We start from the raw sequence: 23,689 nt of genomic DNA on the forward strand, positions 1-23,689 counted from the left end.
TAGTACATAGATAAAAAATAAGGTGAATTTCCAGGTTAGAAAACATAATTTTGTGCTGAAGTCTTTGGGAGACACTCATATTTTCAGAATATTCAATTATAATCACATATTATATGAAACTGTTTAACCAACTTAAATTGTTTTTTAAAAAACAGGAAACACCTTTATTAATGGATTCTACAGCATTTTACATAGAAAAGATACAAATTAACGCATATTCACCTGGGCAAAAAACAAAACAAAAAAATTACAATGTACTTAAAGATGCAACCATTGAATTTCCCCTGCACACGCACGCACACACACACACAAAAAGATATCGGAGCCGAAAGCTTTTCAGTCTTCTGATGCCACAATACGGCACCAGAGTACTTAAAAAAAAGATTCAATTTTTCATAATCAAATTTAATATCAGATATATATATACATATATATCTCAAGCTATATATGTCTATTCTTATTGTTTACTTCGATTCTGACGTTCCTGTAAAGAGAAAAATACAAAGTCAGAATTTGGGGGGGAAATGCAACACCGAAACAATTACTTGCACAAGCTTAAATATATATGGCCATTTCGGCCCTATTTGTCTGCTGCGGATAAAAAAAGGGGCCTTGTGGCATCTTCAAGACTAGCAAGCATATTGTGGTATCAGCTGCTGTGGGCTTTGGGTCAGGGCTGTGGCTCAGTGGTTAGAGCATCTGCTTGGCATACAGAAGGTCCCAGGTTCAATCCCCGGCATCTCCAGTTAAGATCAGGCAGTAGGCGATGTCTTACGGCCCCCTGCCTGAGACCCTAGAGCAGTGGTTTCCAAAGTGGGCAGTACCACCCCCTGGGGGCGGTGGGATTATCCAGGGGGGCACTAAGAGGCAAGAGGGCAGCAGGGGGGCACCATGCTGGCAAATTTGGTGGAAACTATCAGAATTTTTTGAAGAGCTGGTACCACTGGATCAAGTTCATCAGTTTTGTTGAATAAATTTCAACTAAAAAGTTTTAATTTGATTTTGAATAGATGTTACTGTTTTGAAATTTTATTGTTATTATCTTCTTTAGTGACTCATACAAACCCCTATTTTGAATAATGCTTTTTATAGGATAGGGTAGGGGGCACTGGGATTGAGTTTATGGAACGAAGGGGGCAGTGGCCCGAAAAGTTTGGGAACCACGGCCCTAGAGAGCCGCTGCCAGTCTGAGTAGACAATACAGACCTTGATGGACCAAATGGTCTGATTCAGTATAAGGCAGCTTCACGCGTTCATGGCACAATTAATCTGCAAACTTTTAAAGCGCGTCTACTGTTATGGCCACCACGGCATTTTGAAAGCAGTGAAGCGGGTCTTTATTAAGAATATCACCATTAAGAAAATATAACTCTGGCTCCGCTATCACACTTTGCGCCATTTGCATTTTGGTATCAAGCCCGATTAAATACCATTCAGCACCCTTATGTTTCTCTAGTGTTCTGGCAGTATTTCTTAATGTACAGTTCTCTCTTACACATTCTTTGCACTGTTAACTACAGGAGTAAAGGGAGAGGGAAGAGGACAGGGAATTGGATACAATCTTCTTTGCAGCTACAGAACAAGCTTCCAAATGGCCAGAAGTGTCCATCACCAGTGCAAGCCTACTAAACACACAGCACAGAAAGCACATGCTCTGTTACTATTATGAGACCTCCCCCTCCCCCAACTAGCTCAGTGAAATAAACATATGAACCAGTAATAGGACTAGGCAAGGGGCAGGATGTTCCTTTAGGGAGAAGGCGGCACTAACTGCTAGCAAACAAGAAAAGTCCGCTGCCATCTAAAGCAACACATACCCCAACTTTTGTGGCACCAGAGATGCTCCCCCAACTACACAAAGCTCAACTGGCACCCGGAGCAATAAATGGGGGTTCTGCAGCAGGATTTCTAGTTTTCCACAAAAAGCACCCACAATGCTTTGCGCAGAAACCATCACAGCCACAAAATAAGCCAAACGTGTGTTTTTGGCTGAGGGGGTGAAAGGAGGATTCTTCTCCCCCCCACCCCCCAATTCTCTCCACTGGATCTGGAAAGAGGCAGTAGCCTTCCAGCGGTTTGGCTTAACGTGACCTTCATGCCACAATGTGTCACTGCCAGGAACCCTTGGCTGGCATTTTCTCCCTGCAATGTGCAAGCTTCTCTTTTAATCAGGACACTCGTTTTGTTTTAGCTTATAATGCACTTAAGTCCCTAAACATTTACTTAGGGTTGCAAGAGAAATCCCCACCCCCCATCACCACACTGCACTAGTTTTGTGAATTTATAGGCTTTTGTTAGAATCCTCATATTCCCCTTTTCAAAATAAAAGTTCAAGAGTTCTCAGTAAGTGGACAGGTGTCTTCCAAAGGAGGCGGTAAATGTTAGTCGTCCGGTTCTATTTCGACATCCTGATTTTTCTAAGGTCCCATTCAGGTCCTCATTCATGAGGTCAGATCCAGACGGAGCTGCTATAATTTCCACTGACACTTCCCCTTCCAACTGCAAACCTCCACTGTGTTGTTCGACAGGGTCCCCTATTCCCTGCCTTCCCCGCCGCCCAGGAGCACCATTTTGTGCAGATCAGTGGGTGGGGAAAGGCCAGAAAGTTCTAGCCACTGTTGAAAAATTTAGTCTGGATCCAATCCATGGTAAACATTAAGAGATTAAGAATACTTTTCACTAAGGGGAGGTTGGTATCTGCCACGCCTGTGAAAAGATGCACAGATGACTAATATATTGATTAGACGTGGCCTGCCAGCTGGCAAAACCATTCACAATCTGGCCATGAGGAAAATGCTCCACCTTCCTCTTCTAGACTAAAAATTCCAACTGTAGAAGCTTAAACAAATGATATTCCAGAGATATACAGAAAGGCTACAGGCGGAATCCAAAGGGATGTACCCATCAGTTCAATGAACTGATGGGGACTTTTGGCTATCTTTTATTTAACATCAGTGCCACCCCCCCCCCCCGCATCATGGCAAACCACTTTCAAAGCAGAGGGCGGAGTCTCAAAAGCAGCATGTGATGTGTAGCTTGAAGCTGCCTATTGATGGCGCTAGAGAGAGGTTGCTTCTCCCAACCATACCTTAAACCAGGAAGCGACTGTGGCCATTTGGGGAGGGGCTGTGGCTCAGTGGTAGAGCATCTGCTTGGCATGCAGAAGGTCCCAGGTACAATCCCAGGCATCTCCAGATAAAAGGGAGTAGGCAAGTAGGTGATGGGAAAGACCTCTGCCTGAGACCCTGGAGAGCCACTGTCGGTCTGAGTAGACAATACTGAATTTGATGAACCGAGGATCTGATTCAGTGTAAGACAGCTTCATGTGTTCATTCACTGATTTTCTAAACATGTTTGCACCAAAAAAAAAAAATCTGAAAACTTTTATATTGTGAGATTATCCCAAAGCTGTAACTCAAAGTTGCACTTTTTTCCTGACAGCGGTTGGCTGCTTTAGAAATTGGACCTGTTGTCAAGCAGACTTCAAAGTCTGTGAGAATGTTGACCGTACAAACATTACTGCTTTGGATTGTGGCCCACAAGTCTTATTTTTATTACATCCGTCACTGGCATTGTTGTTTTTTTAATTCAAGCTTCAGCATAAACCCATAATACTGGATTTTTAAAAAAAAGTATTCTGATGTAAGTAGGGTATAATTAGACTTTATGGCTGCGCATTCCAAAGCACCACTCAGTAAAACCAAGCCAAACATAAACTGTGTATACCACCTGGACAAAGGTCTACAGCATATAACACTTGACAAGCATAGCTTTGGTTTTTCAGTAAAGTAGGGTGAAATGCCTGGCACATAAGAGCTGGTACCAGTACAATAAGAACATAACAAAGGCCGTGCTGGATCAGACAGAGGCCCATCAAGTCCAGCAGTCTGTTCACACAGTGGCCAACCAGGTGCCTCTAGGAAGCCCACAAACAAGACGACTGCAGCAGCACCATCCTGCCTGTGTTACACTGCACCTAATATAATAGGCATGCTCCTCTGATCCTGGAGAGAATAGGTATGCATCATGACTAGTATCCATTTTGACTAGTAGCCATGGATAGCCCTCTCCTCCATAAGAACGGCCATGCTGGATCAGACCAAGGTCCATCAAGTCCAGCAGTCTGTTTACACAGTGGCCAACCAGGTGCCTCTAGGAAGTTTACAAACAAGACGACTGCAGCAGCATTGTCCTGCCTGTGTTCCAAAGCACTTAATATAATAGGCATGCTCCTCTGATCCTGGAGAGAATATGTATGTATCATGACTAGTACATATTTTTACTACAAGCCATAGAATAGCCTTCTCCCCCATGAACATGTCCACTCCCCAATAAGCTTCTGCAAACAAAAACTCAGTTTAGGGAGATAGTACCTCTCGTCAGGTTACTGTGAGAAGGAGGCATTTAAGGTAACCCTGTTAAATCGATGGGGTTAGATCCCTGCACTGTATGGAACATCCCTATCTCTTCCTTCTTGATGTAGCCTCTTACTCCACAAATCCTGTTTCTAGAGGTCAGAAGACACTCAGGAACAGCACTGGGGGGGCTACAGTATGATGGGGGGGAATCAGTGGAAATCCTACGTGACATGCACTGTTCCTGGGGAACAACAAATTCCCATCACATCCCCAGGTATACCTGTAACTTAAGGGCTGGAAGCTTTTGCCTTTTAATGTGATTAAAATGAAAACAGGTTCTCACAGATTCTGCTCAATCTACACCATTTGCACTGAAAAAGGATTCCGTGGTTATCGCTGTTAGCAGTAAGATTTCCAACCCTTAATTACCTAGAAGTGGCTTTATTTCTTGCAACTGCCCCACCCCCAAACCAAGTGTACCCTATGCTGGGTTTGTGGTGACCTCGGGGAGCAGAAAGATTAATCATCACTGACAAAATAAATGGAGAACAGCTAGCGGCAGGAGACAAGGTGAGATGGGCCTGGGTACAGAAATCCGCAAACCGGAATTTCCTCTAAAGCGGTTGCCCCTTTTTGGCTCCTAAATGCCTGGGAGGGGCAGATCTTCCAGGCCTCAGTGACTCCCACAAGATGAGGAGTGAAGACGGCCTCATTGACTGCTGAGAAACTACAGTCATCTTGTCAATTAGAAGCCTTACACGGTCTGGGACCCTCGAATCTGCGGGACCACCTCTCCTGGTATAACACTCCAAGGACAGTAAGATTGTCCAATGAGAACTGGTTGGTGGTCCCTGCCCCTAATAATAGAATCATAGAGTTGAAAGGGACCACCAAGGTAATCTAGTCCAATCCCCTACACAATGCAGGAAATTCACAACTACCTCCCAGGTTCCCAGGTTTAATTCCCGGCATCACCTATTAAAAAGGATCAGGCAACAGGTGAAGTGAAAGACCTCTGCCTGAGACCCTGGAGAGCTGTCACCAGTCTGAGCAGACAATATTGACCACGATGAACCAATGAGTGTGCGGCTGTCCTTGACAAGAGCCAGGGCCTTTTTGTCCCTGGCTCTAGCCTGGTGAAATGCTCTGCCAAGGAACATCAGGGTCCTGCAGGACCTAAGGGAGTTCTGCAGGGCCTGCAAGACAGCTTTTCCACCAGGCCTACGACTGAGGGCAGCCGCGAACACCATCCGCACAGGCCTCCTCACCCCTCCCCCTTCACGCATCTGAAATGGTTTGGTTGAGGGGCAGCCACCTGTGTGGGCCCTTGCGGTAGAGTGGGATTTATAAGCCATGTCTGACTATTGTTTTAAGATTTGAGTTTATTGACAGTTTTATTGTTGTTATTATGTTTGTAAAGTTTTCAAAATGATGTTATCCTCCCTGAGCCAGCTTGCTGGGAAGGGCGGACTACAAGTATGAAAAATAAATAAATAAAAATAAACACAAGAATGCCAAGTACAGCAGCTAAAAACAGGGCTGAGCTCAACATCCACCTTGCGAGCCAAGAGGTGAACTTGCTCCCTTACTGGACCAGAGCTGAGGCCATCACCCATACTGCTTGCAAAGTACACTCATAAGGCCAGGACAAAGGGGCTTGGTCTGGAGACCTAGCTTATTCCCACCTCTACATCCTTTGTTTGGGTTGAATCCAGGCTAAGTTTTCCACCAACAGGAAGGGAGGAGTAAATTTCCACCAAGTTTCCCTCTTCCTGCTACAGACCCCCAATTTGCCTCTCATAAGAACATAAGAAAGGCCATGCTGGATCAGACCAAGGTCCACCAAGTCCAGCAGTCTGTTCACACAGTGGCCAACCAGGTGTCTCTCATGCTGCTCCTGTCACCTGTCCCCACCCCCACAGCAGCATTTTAGGGAAATCAGTGGGCAGCACTGGGAGAAGGGGAGGCAGCAACGTCCTCTTCCGTGGACTGAAGTGCCTTGCCAGAACAGAAAACGGAGTTGGGATCCAGCCCTTCAACTCCCCCCCTCCAATTAACTCCAGAAGCCGATAAATCCCTTATCATTAATACAAGTATCTGAGTTTTTTTAACAATAACACCAAATTTCATTACGTAATAGTTCAAAGGTCTGAGTAATTTTAGTTTTCAGTTTATCCTGTCTGGTGGCCTTCCTTTTTGGCACCTTTATTTACTGAGATAAATCAGACTGGGGAAATACCTGATAGTTGGAAATTAGCAATTATACTCCCATTTTTTAAAAAAGGAACAAAAAAATGATCCAGCTAATTATCGTTCGATAAGCTTACTCTCTGTCTTAGGCAAACTTTATGCTAGCCACCTAGTTAATCGGCTGAAAGTGTGGATGGAGTTTTCTGTTCTTTAATACTGTTCGGCCCTTTCGTGGATGGCCCAGGCTAGCCTGATCTCGTCAGATCTCAGAAGCTAAGCAAGGTCGGCCCTGGCTAGTATTTGGATGGGAGACCTCCAAGTAATACCATGGTCTCTCCACAGAGGCAGGCAACGGCAACCCACTTCTGAACGATTCTTGCCCTACAGTGTGGCCATAAGTCAGCTGTGACTTGATGCAAAAAACTGGCAAGAGGCACAAATGGAAAGTTAATGGCCACAGGGGCTACATTCAGACATGGAACAAATTGCAAGTTTGTTCACGATGGTCACAAACCTCAGGAAATTCAAGGCTGATAGTCCTCCCCCTGCCCTGCCCTGCCCACAGCAGGCTGTGACTAAAGACACAGGTTTCCCCACTGCAATTAGTTGTGGCATCTGAATGGGGGTGCCTTCACTAACTGGGGATAATTCCTTGCAAGTAAACCACATTGCTCAGCACCCAAAACCAGTTAACGATCCCAGTTGCTGGAGGAAAAAATAACTAACCTCAGTCAGTGAAGGCAACCACATTTGGACATCATAATTGGAGTTAGCTGAAGACTTGTCTTCAATCTTGGCATGCCGGACAAGGGGAAGAGGAAGAGAGCACGTGAGCCCAACATTTAAGCAAGTTTGTGTACATTGAACACACTAAGATTTATTTGTAATGTCTGATACCGATGCCCTGATCTGGATAGCCCAGGCTAGCCCGATCTCGGAAGCTAAGCGGGGTCAGCCCTGCTTAGTATTTGGATGGAAAACCAATGAGAATGCCCAGGGTTGCCAACGGCAAACCCCCTCTGAATGTCCCTTGCCTTGAAAACCCCATGAGGTCACCATAAATCAGCTGCGACTTCATGGCACTTTTCACCACCGCCTGATACCGATCGGCTCTACCTCGACAGCCTTTCCTTAATGATATTGTCGTGAAAATCCCTGCAAACGTGGGGTTATTTCCAGAAATTATTAGTACCTCAATTCTCAATCTACCCATAATCTGTTGTATTTTTTTAGAGATACAGAAATAATGCAGCTGCCATAAATGCTGGGTTGTTGTTTTTTTGATGTGGAGATAAATGAGCCAATAAGTTTTTGTCAGCATAATTACACACAGTTCCACCAACACCCACCGCTATGAGAACACCGCTATTGGAGCAAAACTCCAACGTAACTCAAAACGTAACCCACCAGCAATCACTTCCCACTCGGAATGATGGATTTAAGGATGCATGCTACTTTTTGAAAACAAAAAGAACTGGAGTGTAATTATTTACATTTTGGAACTCTTATTTTCCCCCCACCAAGGAACCCAGATTCCCTTCCTATACATATCTTAATAAAAACACTCTAAAGCCAGTTTACCTTCCGCACCACCTCCTCCTCTTCCTGGCGTTTTTCATAATGAGAAAAGTCATCAAAGATGGAGGTCGTGTGCTTGTACGTTGCAATAATTTTAAGCACTTGTTTCGCTTTTTCTAAGGGCACCTCCTGAGTGTCGCGGGAGTTTGTAACCGGCTTGTTGTCATTGTTCTCCAGCCTGATGTGCCGCAGCTGGTTGTTGGGCACGTCCTTCACAAAGATCCACTTGACGTCGAACTTCCCCTTCCACTTGTCCTGAGACCAGACGCCGGCGCTGGTGCCGTAGTCCACTGGCGACTTCATCTCTGCCACTCCGCAGAAATGTCCGCTGCCGTTGACGCTGAAGAGCAGGTAGACAGGGCCCTTGCTGCTCATGGAGCGGAAAGCACTGTCCAAGCGCTTGTTGCCGTGTTCGGTGCTACACCAAATGGAGTACTTGATAGAGCGGTGAATGTCGTCCTCGGAGTAGCTCTTTATTATGAACACGCGTCCATTTTTAAGGTTCCACTCGAAGTCCTTAGGGTTGTAACTGTGAGCAGCTTTCAGCTTTTCAAGAACAGGGTGTGATTCGCCGCCAGGGACAGAGTTCGCCGGAATACTCCCCGACGAGTTACTCTCATTCCCGGTCCCCCCGCTTTGGCCGAAAGCTGCGTTCCTGTTGCGGGGCGCCACCCACCGGTTTTGAGGTGGGGGCGGCTGAGGGTTCTGATACGGCAGCTGGGTCAGGGGAGGTGCCTGGGCAGGAATGGGCTGAATGAGCTGCGGCTGTGGGATCGACTGAGGAGATGGAATCTGCTGGGGAGTTGGAACTTTGGCCACAGGGCCTTTGTTGTCCCAAGTACCTATATCCATGTTATGCTTTATAGGTGGAGGAGGCAAAGCCCCACCTATTACAGGCCCGCTTTTTGCTTTCATCTTGGGCTGAGGTTTTGCAGGTTTGCTAGCAATAGCAGCCCAAGAGGTGGGCTTCGTCACCGGCAAGTTGATACTCGAGCCGCCATTGCCAGATAAAGCCCCCGGCATCCCGACGCTGTTGACCACGGAACCGACCGTTTTCACGGCGGAGGTGGCGACATCCCCGCCAATCTTCAGCCCAACCATTCCCTGCTCGATGCTGTTCATCCCAGGAGCTTTGTTCAAAGTATCATTGTGAAATCCTGTCTGGCCGTCGACGATCGTACCGCCCAGAGAGCTGGGCGGGTAGCTGTAGCTACCCCCGTAAGCCGAGTTCTGAGTCTGCTGCCCTTGGGAGCCGCTTGTCCCCCAAGCCGAGAAAGCTGGGTTCTCAGGGAAAAAATTAAACCTGTGTTGGTAGATGTTGTTCCCCAGTCCCCCGGGCTGTCCGAAAACAGCATCGTGCATGAAGTGATGGTCGCCATTACTGAGCTGTCCATAGGTCGTGAGGTATGGGATGGGAGGGTCTCCTCCAGTTGACCACGGCGCTTCACTGAGAGAGTAAGGAAAGCCAATAGAAGGCGGGTAATAACTGGACAAGTACGGATCTGTCATTGATGGATAGCTGTTATTCTTGGTAAAAAAAAAAGAGAGAAGCAATTTCAGATTGAGACTGTCACAATGTAGAACGGAAGCTAGCAGAAATGCTTTAGGAAAGTTTAAATCTTCTACATTATAGAACAGGGGTGTCAAACATAAGGCCCATGGGCTGGATCCAGCCCCTTGAGAGCTCTTATCCGGCCCGCGAGCCAACTGAGGCAGCCACCCCCTCCTGTCCCGATCTGGGCTGGCAAGGCATGGCCCGTCCCGACCAAGGGACATTTACGTCAAATCCGGCCCTCATAACAAATGAGTTCGACACCCCTGTTCTAGAACATAAGAAAAACCATGCTGAATCAGACCTTGGGCCATCAGGTCCAGAAGTCTGGAAAGCTAACCCAAATATTTCTAATCTTCTAAACATTCTCACGTGACTTAAGTCACTGTCTTGCGCTGAACATTTCTATGCAGAACGACAAGATCCATCACCTTTGTGAAGATTTCCATATATTTTGCTTGGCTTGTGTCACATGACCCCATAGAGATCTTTTATTTAAAATTGGCACTGCATGATGCTGACAAATACCCAAGCTTAGACTCTAAAAAAACAACAGGAGTTTACTTTAAAATGACTTCCCATGGAACATCAAGAACATAGAGTATCAACAAATGAATAGACTTTCACTGAAGTAGGATGCCCCATACATAACCATTCCGAGGAATCCCTCATACCATCTACATTATGCTGTATCACTAGCAGAGTAGGAAGGATAAAATCATGACATACCAAGGTGTTTGAAAGAGAAGGAATCAATTCAGCGAATATCCAAGGCAAGGAAGTTGTGCATATAGGCAGAATCCCCCATGCCACTACCCAATCTCACCAAGAACAAATAAGATTTTCTAACCCCATATGTGTGTGTTTTGCTGTCAAGTCACAACTGACTTATGGCGACCTCATATAGTTATCAAGGCAAGAAAAGTTCAGAGGTGGTTTGCCACTTCCTGCCTCCACATCACATTCTTGGTAGTGTTTGGAGGTCTCCCATCCAAATACTTGCCATGATCAAAGCTGAGAGTTTGTGACTGACCCAAGGTCACCCAGCAAGTTTCCATGTCAGAGTGGGGATTCAAATCTGGGTCTCCCAGATCCTAGTCCAACACATTAACCGCTGCACCATGCAGGCTCTCTTCTAACCCTATACAAAATAATAATTTAGATAAAGAGTGGGGAACTGCTTAGCAGAGCATCACTCAAGAATCATGCTGTTCTCGATCCTACGTTTGCTTTGGGGAGAGGGCAGGGCACCACAATTTTCACCAATTCCCCTCTGTAATCACAGAACTACATGTGGGGGATCCACTGACCCTGGAGGGCAGACCTTTTGGAAGGGGCATGGCAAAAAGACCAACATTTCCCCCTTCTTCCACAAACAAAACTTTTGTTAAGATCCAAGCCACTGCATTTCTAACATAGCACTCTGCAAAGCTGTTAACAGCATGGTGTAGAGCACTGGTTTGGAGAGCCAGCGCGGTGTAGAGGTTAAGAGCGGTGGTTTGGAGCAGTGGAGTGTGATCTGGAGAACCGGGTTTGATTCCCCACTTCTCCACATGAGCGGCGGAGGCTAATCTGGTGAACTAGATTTGTTTCCCCACTCCTACACATGAAGCCCGCTGGGTAACCTTGGGCTAGTAACACTCTCTCAGCCCCACCTAACTCACAGAGTGTCTGTTGTGGGGAGGGGAAGGGAAGGTGATTGTAAGCCAGTTTGATTCTCCCTTAAGTGGCAGAGAAAGTTGGCATATAAAAACCAACTCTTCTTCTTACCCATTCTTTACCATCATATAGGATTAGAAAAATTGTATGCCCTCACAAAAGGGCTTATTTTAGTTATGGGGTAGCATGATGCACAGAAAATAGCTTGCTGCATCTATTAAAATCTTTTGTCTCCAAAAACCCACTGGGTGGCCTCTGGCTAGTCACTACACTTATGTGCATTCCCTTTAAAGCTATGACTGCAATAAAGTCAGTCAAGAATTGTAAAGCACTTGGTAAACTCAAGTGTTTAAATTAAAAACATGTATTCGTGATCTAAATAAAAGTGAATGAGAAAAATCTATTCAACTTCAGGTTCTGAATAACGCTTCAATTACTCAAGTCCTCAAGCATTCAGTCAAGTGACTTGCTGTTACTTATGAAAATTGCTTTGCTTTTATACAGCAGCATCTAGTTGAAAACTATCACAGCAATGCCAGGGGATTAGACAGATTCATGGAGGACAGGTCAACCAGTGGATTTTAGCCATGGTGGCTAAAGGGAAACCATGTCCAGAGGCAGTAAACCTCTGAATCCCAGCACCAGGAGGATAAGGCTCTATACTGCTGTCTCCCTCTGAGGCAGGAGGAAAACTGAAACATAGAGGGCGGTCCTAGCTCAGGGAACAGGAAGAGGAAGTTGAAGTTTAGAATCCTGCCTCCCTGAGCATGAGAAGGAAACCAACCGCTGCTGAAGATGTCCTTCGCCTTCAGAGTGAGAAGATTTGGTTTTTATATGGAGACTTTCTCTAACACTTAAGGAAGAATCAAACCGGCTTACAATCACCTTCCCTTCCCCTCCCCACAACAGATACTCTGTGAGGTAGGTGAGGCTGAGAGAGCTCTAAGAGAGCTGTGACTAGCCCAAGCTGGCTTTGTGTGTAGGAGCGGGGAAACCAAACTGGATCACCAGATTAGAGTCCATTGCTCATGTGGAGGAGTGGGGAATCAAACCCAGTTCTCCAGATCAGAGTCCACTGCTCCAAACCACCATTCTTAACCACTTTACCATGCTGGCTCTCACTGGCCGGCCACTGTGTGAGACAAGATGCTGGACTAGATGGTCTGATCCAGCAGGGCTCTTATGTTCACATCAAGACTAGACTATTGTAACACCCTCTACACAGCTCTCCCATCAAAGTCAACTTGGAGACTCAATCTGGTGCAGAATGCTGCAGTTTGGTTATTATCAGGAGCTAGCTTGAGCACACATATCAAACCCATTCTGCTGTCACTCCACTGGCTGCCCATCAGCTACCAGGTACAATTCAAGGCACCAGCCATCACGTATAACCCTCATATCTACAGGACCCACCTCTCCTCCTGTGCCCCACAATAACTTTGTTCATCTGAGCAGGGCCTTCTGCAGGTATGACCCTGCTAATGGGCACCGTCAACAGCCACTTATACACATGCATTCTCCGTGGTGGCCCCCACCTTGTGGAACTGCTTGTCAAAGGAGGTCAAGAGGGCTCCTACATTTCCGGCATTCCACAAAATATGTAGGACAGAATTGTTCAGGAGGGCAGTTTTATAAAGGTGAAAAGGGCCATACTGTAACAGAATGGTTCAAGAGATATTTCAAGGAGGACAACAGGTCTATAAACTTCACTACTCTGTATGGTAGGTATTATCTGTTGCTGCATTCATTATTTTGTTAGCAGTGCACTGCATTCCTATTACACCACTTATTGCTCGTTTAAAATGTCACGTTGAATACATGCTTTGTTCAGTTTTCTGCTATCCGAGTCCTATTACACTGCTTATTAGGACACATCCTATTGACTGTAGGGTCTAATCCACCTTGAGTCTCAGTGAGAAAGGCAGACTATGAAAAACCGAAATAAATAACATATAAGTCCTGGAAAACAGAATGCTAAGGACGGGGCTTCTAGGTCCTTTTCTTAAAATATGTGAAGTCAGGCACAGCCAAAAACTAACGGACTCCATAATGTAACACATAAATGGAGAACATGTTTCATCTAAAACACCTACACCTTATACTCCAAATGACTAGCAGATACTCATCCCTATACAAGAGGAAGCTGTTTCTACCTAGACTGAGAGGCAGCGTGGTGTAGTAGTTAACAGCGGCGGACTCTAATCTGGAAAACTGGGTTTCCCCACTCCTACACATGAAGCTTGCTGGGTGACCTTGTGCTAGTCACAGTTCTCTCCAAAATCTCTCAGCCCCACCTATCTCACAAGGGGTCTGTTGTGGGGAGAGGAAGGGAAGGCTATTGTAAGCTGATTTGAGACTCCTTAAACGCAGAGAAACTTGGGGTATAAAAACCAACTACTCTTCTTCTTAATGACTTAGAGCGGTGGCAAGCAGAAAATTCAACAGCAACATACAAACCTCAATACAATATTTTTGATTGTAACAAGCCAAAAGAGTTTGGAAAGGCATCCTATTTCATCATCCACAGCCTATTTCTCTTAGGGAAGCTGCTTCCAGACAAACAGGCAATCCAGAAACATAGTGATGGTTTTGGCCTTCTCTTCCACACCACTAGTTCTACGAATTAGTTTGAGTTACTTATAGGTTCAGTACTCAGTTTTTACAAAATGATTTCAATCCTACTTAACCACAAAAAAAGGGGAACACAAGGCAGATTACCTCTACTAAAAAAACAACAACAAAAACCCATAATCAGCGGACCAGTTGTTGGATGCAACTCACTGGACCTTTGACTAAAAACCTCCTAAGCTACAGAGACTGTGGGAGGGGTCAAATATATCACACATTTGAATCCTTACTGGGTCATAAGAAACAGAGCAAGTTTCACAGCCCATGCCTGAGCTGGCGGTGTGCCGGGACAGCGGGGAGGAGGCGCCGCCATTCCGCCTCCTAAGCAGTTCCCCACACGCCGAAAACATTTAAAAAGCCTTTTTTGCGGCTTTTAAAATTTTAAATGGGGCTTTTCGCCCCACAGAGAATAGTGCGGCTGTGCCTGCTAAAAAACAGGCACAGCAATGCCATTCTCGGCGCCGGTGTTACGGGGCGGAAGGGGATAGGAGGCTGCCTAACTTCCCCCCCCCAGAACACCCCGGGAATGCCTGCCAAGATGCCAGAATGCCCCCCCCCCCCCGAACACCAGCATGGGCCTTTACACCGGTGGGACAGCGCTGCCGGGGCGGCATCCAGAGACCGGTGTCCAAGCCTCCACGTCGGGGCCACTAACGTTGGCGTAAGTAGCCTGGACGCTGGCATGGAGGGCCCCAACGGCAGCGAAGTGCCTTCCTGGCCTACTAAGGGCTTTCGACCTTAAAGGTCAGGAATGCTCTGTCAATTTATTTTTCCCAGGCCCCTCTAGTGAGGGTTCAAGGCAGTAGATGTCCAGGAGGGAGAAAGGCCCTCTGCTGAGGAAATGGCTTATCTGTCATTTCTAGAGTTCATCCAACTGCGCCACGTTTTGGGCACACTGCCTTACGATTACTCCGAAAATCGACACTTATTGTCAAGCGAGAACCATGCATTACCCCTAGCATAAGCAGCAGCTGACTGTAGGGGCTGTGGCTCAATGGTAGAGCATCTGCGTGGCATGCAGAAGGTCCCAGGTTCAATCCCCGACATCTCCAGTTAAAGGGACCAGGCAAGAGTAGAAAAGGGCAAGAGTCCAGTAGCACCTTAAAGACTAACAAAAATATTTTCTGGTAAGGTATGAGCTTTCGTGAGCCACAGCTCACTTCTTCAGATACAGCTAGAATGTGAATCCATCTGTCTTTAAGTAGAGAAGAGTGAATTAGTATGTAAATGTTAACAGTATGTAAATGTGAATAGCAGGCGTGATGGGATTAGGTGTGGTATGCAGAAGAGTCTGTGATGTCCAGGGAAGAGATGGGTGTGGAGAAATCAGCATTGGTAATGAGCCATGAATGCAAGGTCTTTATTCAGCCCAGGTAAATGCATTGACTTTAGTTTGAATATCAACTGTAATTCAGCAGTTTCTCTTTCCAATATCCCTTTGAAATTCCTTTGTAAGAAAACTGCTACTCTTAAATCTGCAACAGAATGTCCTGGAAGGTTGAAATGTTCTCCCACTGGTTTTTGAATATTGTGGTTTCTAATGTCAGACTTATGTTCATTTAATCTTTGTCTAACAGACTGACCTGTTAGGGACCAGGCAAGTAGGTGATGTGAAAGAATGTCTGCCTGAGACCCTGGAGAGCTGCTGCCGGTCTGAGTAGACCATACTGACTTTGATGGACCAAGGGTCTGATTCATTATAAGGCAGCTTCATGTGTTCATGTGATCCAGTATGGTATGAGGTGAATAATTTTTTTTAGTGGAACAGGGGCATGAGGATGGAGGAGAAGGAATTATTTGCAATTAGTTGGCACTTCACAGTGTAAGAGAAAAAAATCTTGGCCACACAAAACTGTAAGGCAAAAAATGACAGGCAAAAAAATGATTTTGCAGTGTCAGGAGTTTCACATACAAGAACTGTTAGCCTTTCAAACAGCAGCTTGCTTGGAATTACACTACGATCTCCACGACAGCATTCCTGGTAATCATGGGCACTGTATGAATGCACATGAAATAAAATGTAACAGCCTTAAACAGAGCTTATATCAGCTACTTTTTATAGAAATACTTTCATTAATGGTTTTGTACAAATGATCCATTTGCCCTAGAAGCTACAGTATTGGTTTCGTTCCCCCGCTCTCCCCGGGCTTTGGCGACGTGCTCTGAAACATGACCATTTCTGGGTCTTCTTGGGTTTTGTCTTTGGTGATGCACTGCTTAAAAATTCTGCTGAAATGCAAATGCCTATTTAGTAACAGTTCCTGGCCCTCAGATTTACAAGCATTTTAGGATATTAAAATGCTCAGCATTAACCGCAATAAGAGTAATAGTGATCTTTAAAACTGCAGCAGAGACATACAAAAGCACAGCATTAAGTGATGTGGGGGTTAGGAATTCACCTAAAGTCTGTGGGAGTGCTACGTAACCATAAAAATTTTCCCCTCCACAATGTTCTAGAAAGGATTCTTTTTTTAAAATGGCAGAGTTCCTTGATCTGCTCTCCCCAAAGGCTCCCTTAAAAAAAAAAAAGAATAGTTTCAGCAGCATTGACTAACCTGATTTGACTGTCCAGAAAGATAAGGCTCAAAATCGTTGTCATGAACTGTATCCTTCTGATGAAGTGAACCATTTTGCACTGAAACAAAAAAAGCTACATTTGTAACACCGGACATTCTGAAGTTTTAGCAAGAACCATATGCTAAAGTGTGGTGACAGTATATGTAAACAAATCTTTATCCCATGGCATTGTTAATTCCTGGTCAGAGCAATCAGATTTCGACAAGACGGGGGGGAAATTCCACGTGCACTCAAAAATGCTCCCTGTTGCTTATAAAGCTAGTTTGAATAACCGATATAGAGCAGGTTTTCCAACAACCTGCAACACAGTTTTGGCAAGAATAGAAGTAATGCTCATACAGTAATGCTCACGCATGTCTCCTGTGAAGGAAAACAGAAGAACTTAGCAGGCAAGAGGTTTTAAAAAAGGCAATAAAATAATAGCGGGGTGGTCGTGAAGAGTCTTTGAATACTGCTATGTCAAATGGAAATTGTACACTTCCTCATAGGTGTCAGAAATACCCTTATTTAGCCTGGCCTAGCTTATGTCCTGCACAACATCTCAAATAATTCCATTGTACTAGTTAACTAGTAGTAGTACCTGCAGTAAACATTTCAGACAGTGGCCAAGAAGAACCCCTGGGATTCTTTCAAAGATTACCAGGGGCTCCCCACTGAGATTATCACTACCAAGGTTTAATGAAAAGTCTGCAACCTCAAGAGAATAGTTGGTATTAGGCTGTATACACAATGAAGACAGCAAGGGCTAGTAGCGACAGTCAGAGCTCCGCAAAACCCCTAAAATAGTCTCACATCACAGAATACTCTGGAGTGGACTGAGTTTCCAATGCATACATGCAAGGGCTCCTTTGCTGACCAGTTGATGTGGGGGAAAAAGTTCTCTTAAGGCAGTACCATTTTCAAGTACTTGAAGGGCTGTCACATAGAGGATGGTGCCGAGTTGTTTTCTGTTGCCCCAGAAGGTGGGACCACAACCAACGGGTTGAAATTAGATCAAAAGAGTTTCTGTCTAGACATTAGGAAGAACTTTCTAACAGTTAGAGTGGTTCTTCAGTGGAACAGGCTTCCTCTGGAGGTGGTAAGCACTCCTTGCCTGGAGGTTTTTAAGCAGAGGCTAGATGGCCATCTGTCAGCAATGCTGATTCTATGACCTTAGGCAGATCATGAGAGGGAGGGCATCTTGGCCATCTTCTAGGCATAAAGTAGGGGTCACTGGGGGATGTGGGGTAGGAGGTAGTTGTGAATTTCCTGAGTTGTGCAGGGTGTTACACTAGATGACCCTGGTGGTCCCTTCCAACTCTATGATTCTATTATTCTGATTCTATGAAGTTTGATAGCTAGTGACTTGTAAGAGCATTTAAGACAGTGCAAGCTACAATACTACAATTGCTTAAAGATTTAAAAGATTTTATACCTACAAAGAAATCAAAAAGGCATGCCTATGCTAAGCTACATACAATTTACGCTTCATAAAAGTATAAAAACATAAAAACATTCATTTGACACAAACAGGATGCTTTAGCCTAAGACAGTTAGAACACTTTAAATAGCTCATTGTAACCCCAAGAAAGCCAGAAATATTCATACTTCCTATTTGGTTTATTTACAGAACTTTAAACCTGCTTAAAGTGCTTTGCTGTAAATTGCCTGCTGGGGTGATCTAGAGCAAAAAGCTTTCATATGAAGCACTAGACACATAATGTCAATGTTTAAATGCTATTAATGGACATTTTCCAGAATGTCAGCGATGCTAACATATTTCAGCCCCAGCAACCGTTAGGTTTGCTTAAACCTACTGAAATCAATCTGTTCTGGATTATGACAAGAGACACTAAAGAAACTGACTGAATGGCACAGTCCAATAAAGGTTACTTGTAGATATTTTGCACTTGCCCACTGTGTTCTCTTCTCTGAAGTACTTTAAAGGTAAAGGTCCCCTGTGCAAGCACCGGGTCATTCCTGACAGATGGGGTAATGTCACTTCTCGACGTTTACTAGGCAGACTATGTTTACGGGATGGTTTGCCAGTGCCTTCCCCAGTCATCTTCCCTTTACCCCCAGCGAACTGGGTACTCATTTGACTGACCTTGGAAGGATGGAAGGCTGAGTCAACCTTGAGACGGCTACCTGAAACCGACTTCTGTCGGGATAGAACTCAGGTCGTGAGCAGAGCTTGGACTGCAGTACTGCAGCTTACCACTCTGCGCCACGGGGCTCCTTTAAACCCCTTAAAATTGCTTTAGAAGTATATGGTGAAAGCGAAAATTCTAGACGTTGACATACTACAACATGCATGCGTAATGTAACAGATCATACAATCGTTTGAGGCAACCCATCATTGACAATGTAAATAATATAGTTCTTGCGGTTTTGATATTTCCACCCTGAAATTTCAGGATGGGATGGACTATAAATATGAATAAAACAGCTCTCAAACATATAATATGAATTGCAAGCAGGACTGTTCGCTTTCCAAAACTAGTTATATCAAGTGTTGCAATGTTACGTATGATTCTCTACATCATCATACACTCAGAGGAGTTTGAACTTTGGGATAAGAGCTCCAGAAATAGTTTCAGTGGAAAAAGAGCAGTGATGTGTCAAGTCCCATGACCCAAAATCCCGTAACTACCAATAAATACTCTGTCAGAGGAAGTAGCCAAACTGCAAAATGAGATTACTACTTCGTTTTTTTTCCTTACAAAGATGAGCCATGATAGCGTTGTGAAAGCATACATCTTTGTTATCAAAGGCAAACTTCGAGATAATGCCTGCACAAAAAACAATGGTGCAAAAAAGCAAACATTCCCCAAGGCTCCCAGTCCTATGTGTTGTGGTTTACTGGCAATTTAGCCCGCTCAACTCCAGGAAAACCTCTGGGAAACCACACCTTACTGCACATTTTTTGAAAAGCTCTGTTTCATCAAAGAGACCCAGCTATTGCTGTTCATGAACAAAGTCCACCTCTACATTCAGAACCCTTTGGGATACATACGTTAGATTAGAATTTTCCTTACCTTTATTATCTTGTCCTTTCGGTCTCTGTCATACCAAAACACATAATAAAAAAAAAAAAAAACAGAATATATATTATTTGTCACTTGCTGAGCCCTTGAAATAAAGCATACCTTCATTATAATGTAAACATATCTTAATTCATAAAATATGGCGCACACACAATTCTACAGGAACAAAGAGGGAGGCACCTTTCAAAAGCATCTAGATTTAGGTTAACATCATTCCCAACCATTACCCCATGTTTCTGCCTTAAAAGCCCCTTGTTTGAGATCAGACAACACTTATATGGGAGTGATCTCAAGAGTGACGAATTCTATACAGGAAGTCAAGGGCATGGACGTGTGCAGGGTCAGGGACTCCAAGGAATTAGTACCAAAAAATATATATATCAAAACCTCTGAAATTGTAAAATCCGCCCTGAGCCTGGTCTTGGCCAGCGAGGGCGGGGAAGAAATCGAATAAATAAAAAATTAAAAAGGAAACCACTGCATCTTCCAAAAGGGCCCTAGAGAAGGGACTGAGAACCAAATGTTAAGTGAAAATGCAGGAAAACTGAGCAAAAGACCAAAAGAGAAGCATATGACTTCTCAACAAGATAAATGGCAGCATGTGTACTAGACAGATTCAAATCAATGGATGCGCTGTGAGGGAAAGGCTTCAAAGAAGAGAAAGAAGCTGACTGCTGACGATATCACCAGGATACCTAAATCCACAAAGGAAAGAGGATGATACCCAATGTCTTAGAAAATGTTGGAGAGAGAAGAGCAAATTTCTGGGGCCTGAGGAAAACAAATGCCCACACCTTGGCATTTAAGAAACAAGTAGACAGAAAACAAATCTCTGGGGAAATAACTGAAGTTAGAAAACGTACACACACACACAGAATCAAGAAGGGTATTAAATCAGTGAGAAGTGGTGTGGCAGAGAATGACACAGAAGGTATGGGGGGGAGAAATCTACTGTATACGGAAAGAAAAGTTAGCATCACAACAGATGGAGGACACCTAAAGAAAGGGTAGCTACGGAGGGCCGATAAAGCCTTCCAATTAAAGTGACAGGGCGAGGGAAACACGGTCTCACTTCAGCCATGAACTCAGCAGGAGGCCTTAGGCAAGCCATTCTCTGTCAGCCTCAGCTCCTCCAAGCACCACCACACAGGGGTAACAATCCTCTCCCACCTAACAGGGCCATTATAAGAACTACTGAAAAAACATCAGCGCCTTTGAACAGAATTTATAACGGGTTAATGTTATGATTAAAGGGGAAAGAAGTGGTGCACACTTGAGACCTGAACCCTGCCAAAAGAGACAGTAAAAAGAATGCCAAAGACAGAGAAGAGAGGGGTCTGGAGGCCAAGTCCTATGAGGAAAGGTTGAAGGAGCTGGGATTGTTTAGCCTGAAGAGAACACTGAGAGGTGATATCATAACCATCTTCAAGTACTTGAAGGGCTGCCATATAGAGGATGGTGCCTGTTTTCTGTTGCCCCAGAAGGTCGGACCAGAACCAACGGGTTGAAATTAAATCAAAAAAGTTTCCGTCTAGACATTAGGAAATATTTTCTAACAGTTAGAGCAGTTCCTCAGTGGAACAGGTTTCCTCAGGAGGTGGTAAGCTCTACTTCCCTGGAAGTTTTTAAGCAGAGGCTAGATGGCCAAGCTGTCAGCAATGCTGAGTCTATGACCTTAGGCAGATGATGAGAGGGAGGCCATCTTGGCCATCTTCTGGGCATGGAGTAGGGGTCACTGGGTGTGTGTGTGGGGGGGGGGGAAGTAGCTATGAATTTCCTGCATTGTGCTGGGGGTTGAACTAGATGACCCTGGTGGTACCTTCCAACTCTGTGATTTTATGATTCAAAGAAAACAGACCCTTTCCTAGTTCCCAGCATTGCTTTCCAGAGAAGAAATAATAATCCAAAGTAAGAAAGAACCATAAAGGGGAGAAACAGACTTCAGAGCAACCTAAGCCAGGCACAGACAATACCGGAAAACAAACAGCTAGATTTTTGAAGAGAGACTAATTCAAAAATTGAAGAACAGAGTGCTACAGCCTGCTTCTTCTATAGCACAAGACAGGGAGAGATTCCATGAACTGCCTCAGTCACAGACTCATGTCTAATGAAGAAAAAAAAAACCTGTGCCAGCTAAACTAAGTAAGGAAGTAAAGACAGATAAGGCCAGACACAGAGACACTGGGCTTGAGCTAAACATAGATGCTACACAGCTTTGGAGGCGGTGAAAGTGCAGAGATGCTAAGTTTTGGAATGCACCCAATGCACATCCAAGGAAAAAAGAGTGAAAATATCCTTCCCTCGGGAAGGGCCCGATACAAAACTACACTAAGGGCCATTTCACACACCACACAGAGGTAAACACAAAGTATGCCACACTCGACAGTTTCAGCCAAATCAACAAACCTACTTAGGCCACACACACACAAACTTTTTTTAAAGTGTGCACTTGTGGCATTTTAAGATGCATCCTCTTCCCATGCAACACAGCACTGAAAATAGCCCACACATGCTAAGGGACACTTAGCTATAAGGAGACAGGAGGTTAAAAAAAACTTAAAAGGGGAAGAAGAGGGGCAGGGGAAGCAAACTTGAATACGAGAAGAGCCACTTGCAAAAGCGAGTAAAACAAATAATGGGGGGGGGGAATAAAATGTACTGGGAAAGGAGGAAGAAAATTAAAGAGAGTTTCCGGCTAGACATTAGGAAGAATGTTCTTTCAAGTGGTTCCTCAGTGGAACAGGCTTCCTCGGGAAGTGGTGAGCTCTCCTTCCCTGGAGGTTTTTAAGCAGAGGCTAGATGGCCATCTGTCAGCAATGCTCATTCTATGACCTTAGGCAGATGATGAGAGGGAGGGCATCTTGGCCATCTTGTGGGCATGGAGAAGGGGTCACTGGGGGTGTGGGGGGGAGGTAGTTGTGAATTTCCTGCATTGTGACGGGGGTTGGACTAGATGACCCTGATGGTCCCTTCCAACTCTATGATTCTAAAAGGGACAACCAGGTAGTCCCCAGAGGTCTTGCAGCCATAAAAAGCTTGAAGACGACACATGCACAGGAGAGATCCAAGATGGGGAAACGATTTGAGATTGGGGGCAAAGGAAGAAAGGGGTTGACTACCTGGGGGGGAGGGAGAGGAGGCTCATAGGCGCTGACTTTCTAATCTCTCCTCCCCCTCCCCTCAATGAGAGGGAGGGCATCTTGGCCATCTTCTGGGCATGGAGTGGGGGTCACTGGGGGTGTGGGGGGGGGAGGCAGTTGTGAATTTCCTGCACTGTGCAGGGGGATGGACTAGATGACCCTGGTGGCCCAACTCCATGATTCTACGACTCTAAAAGGGATGAGCTGGTAGTCCTCCCCAGGGGTCTTGCAGCCATGGAAAGCTTGAAGAAGGCACATGCACAGGAGAGATCCGAGATGGGGGAGCGATTTGAGATTCGGGGAGAGGGCAAAGGAAGAAAAGGAGTTGACTATGGGGGGAAGAGGAAGCTCATAGGCGCTGATCTTCTCATCTCTCCTCCCCACAATGAGAGGGAGGGCATCTTGGCCATGGAGTAGGGGGCACTGGGAACATACAACTATTCTAAATAAATAAATGGTGGGGGGAGGGTTGGGGTCACTGGGGGTGTGTGGGGGGGAGGCGGTTGTGAATTTCCTGCACTGTGCAGGGGGCTGGACTAGATGACCCTGGTGGGTCCCTTCCAACGCCATGATTCTATACACTTACCTGGGGGTCAACGCTGGTGGCAGACATCTCTCATGCGCCCTGGAAGGAGGAGGAGGAAGAGGTGGGGAGGGGGAGGGAGGGCAGGAGGGGGCGTGGCCAGGCCCGAGAGCACGGGAGTGGGGGGGCGGGGAGCAGAACGCGCGCGCGCGCGGCCTCCTCCCCCTCCCCTCTTCCCAGGAGAAGGGAGGGCGGCTAAAGGGGGTGTGCGCGCGCACGCACAGGCGCGATGGGGGAGGGGGGGATCGTTAGGCAAAGGGGGGGAGGGAAGGGAGAGCCGCCTCCCCCTCCTCCCTGCGCGCGCCCCCGTCCGCTCCCTTACATCGCCCGCTGCCCCTCAAAAAAAAAAAAGGAGGGGGGGGCCGCCGCGCGCGCGCGCTCCCGCCTCTTTCTCCCTC

The 23,689-nt window shown here is 45.6% G+C and overlaps 1 protein-coding gene across 2 annotated transcripts; it reads right to left on the reverse strand.

Annotated features, from left to right (window-relative positions):
• On the reverse strand, window positions 1-23,367 carry YTHDF1 (YTH N6-methyladenosine RNA binding protein F1). 2 transcript variants are annotated; one of them, XM_056867654.1, is made up of 6 exons: window positions 23,295-23,367; window positions 19,560-19,584; window positions 16,521-16,600; window positions 8,130-9,653; window positions 7,275-7,340; window positions 1-484 (listed from the first exon to the last, which is right to left on the reverse strand). In XM_056867654.1, exons 1-6 carry the CDS (start codon window positions 23,319-23,321, stop codon window positions 458-460), a joined length of 1,749 nt encoding a protein of 582 aa, XP_056723632.1. In that variant the 5' UTR covers window positions 23,322-23,367; the 3' UTR covers window positions 1-457. The 2 variants fall into 2 exon arrangements, with proteins under 2 accessions (XP_056723632.1, XP_056723633.1); XM_056867655.1 differs by lacking the exon at window positions 7,275-7,340 and having other exon boundaries at window positions 23,295-23,366.
• Window positions 23,368-23,689: the final 322 nt, after the last annotated feature.

Source organism: Euleptes europaea, chromosome 2, assembly GCF_029931775.1.
Source record: "Euleptes europaea isolate rEulEur1 chromosome 2, rEulEur1.hap1, whole genome shotgun sequence".
NCBI lineage: Eukaryota > Metazoa > Chordata > Lepidosauria > Squamata > Sphaerodactylidae > Euleptes > Euleptes europaea.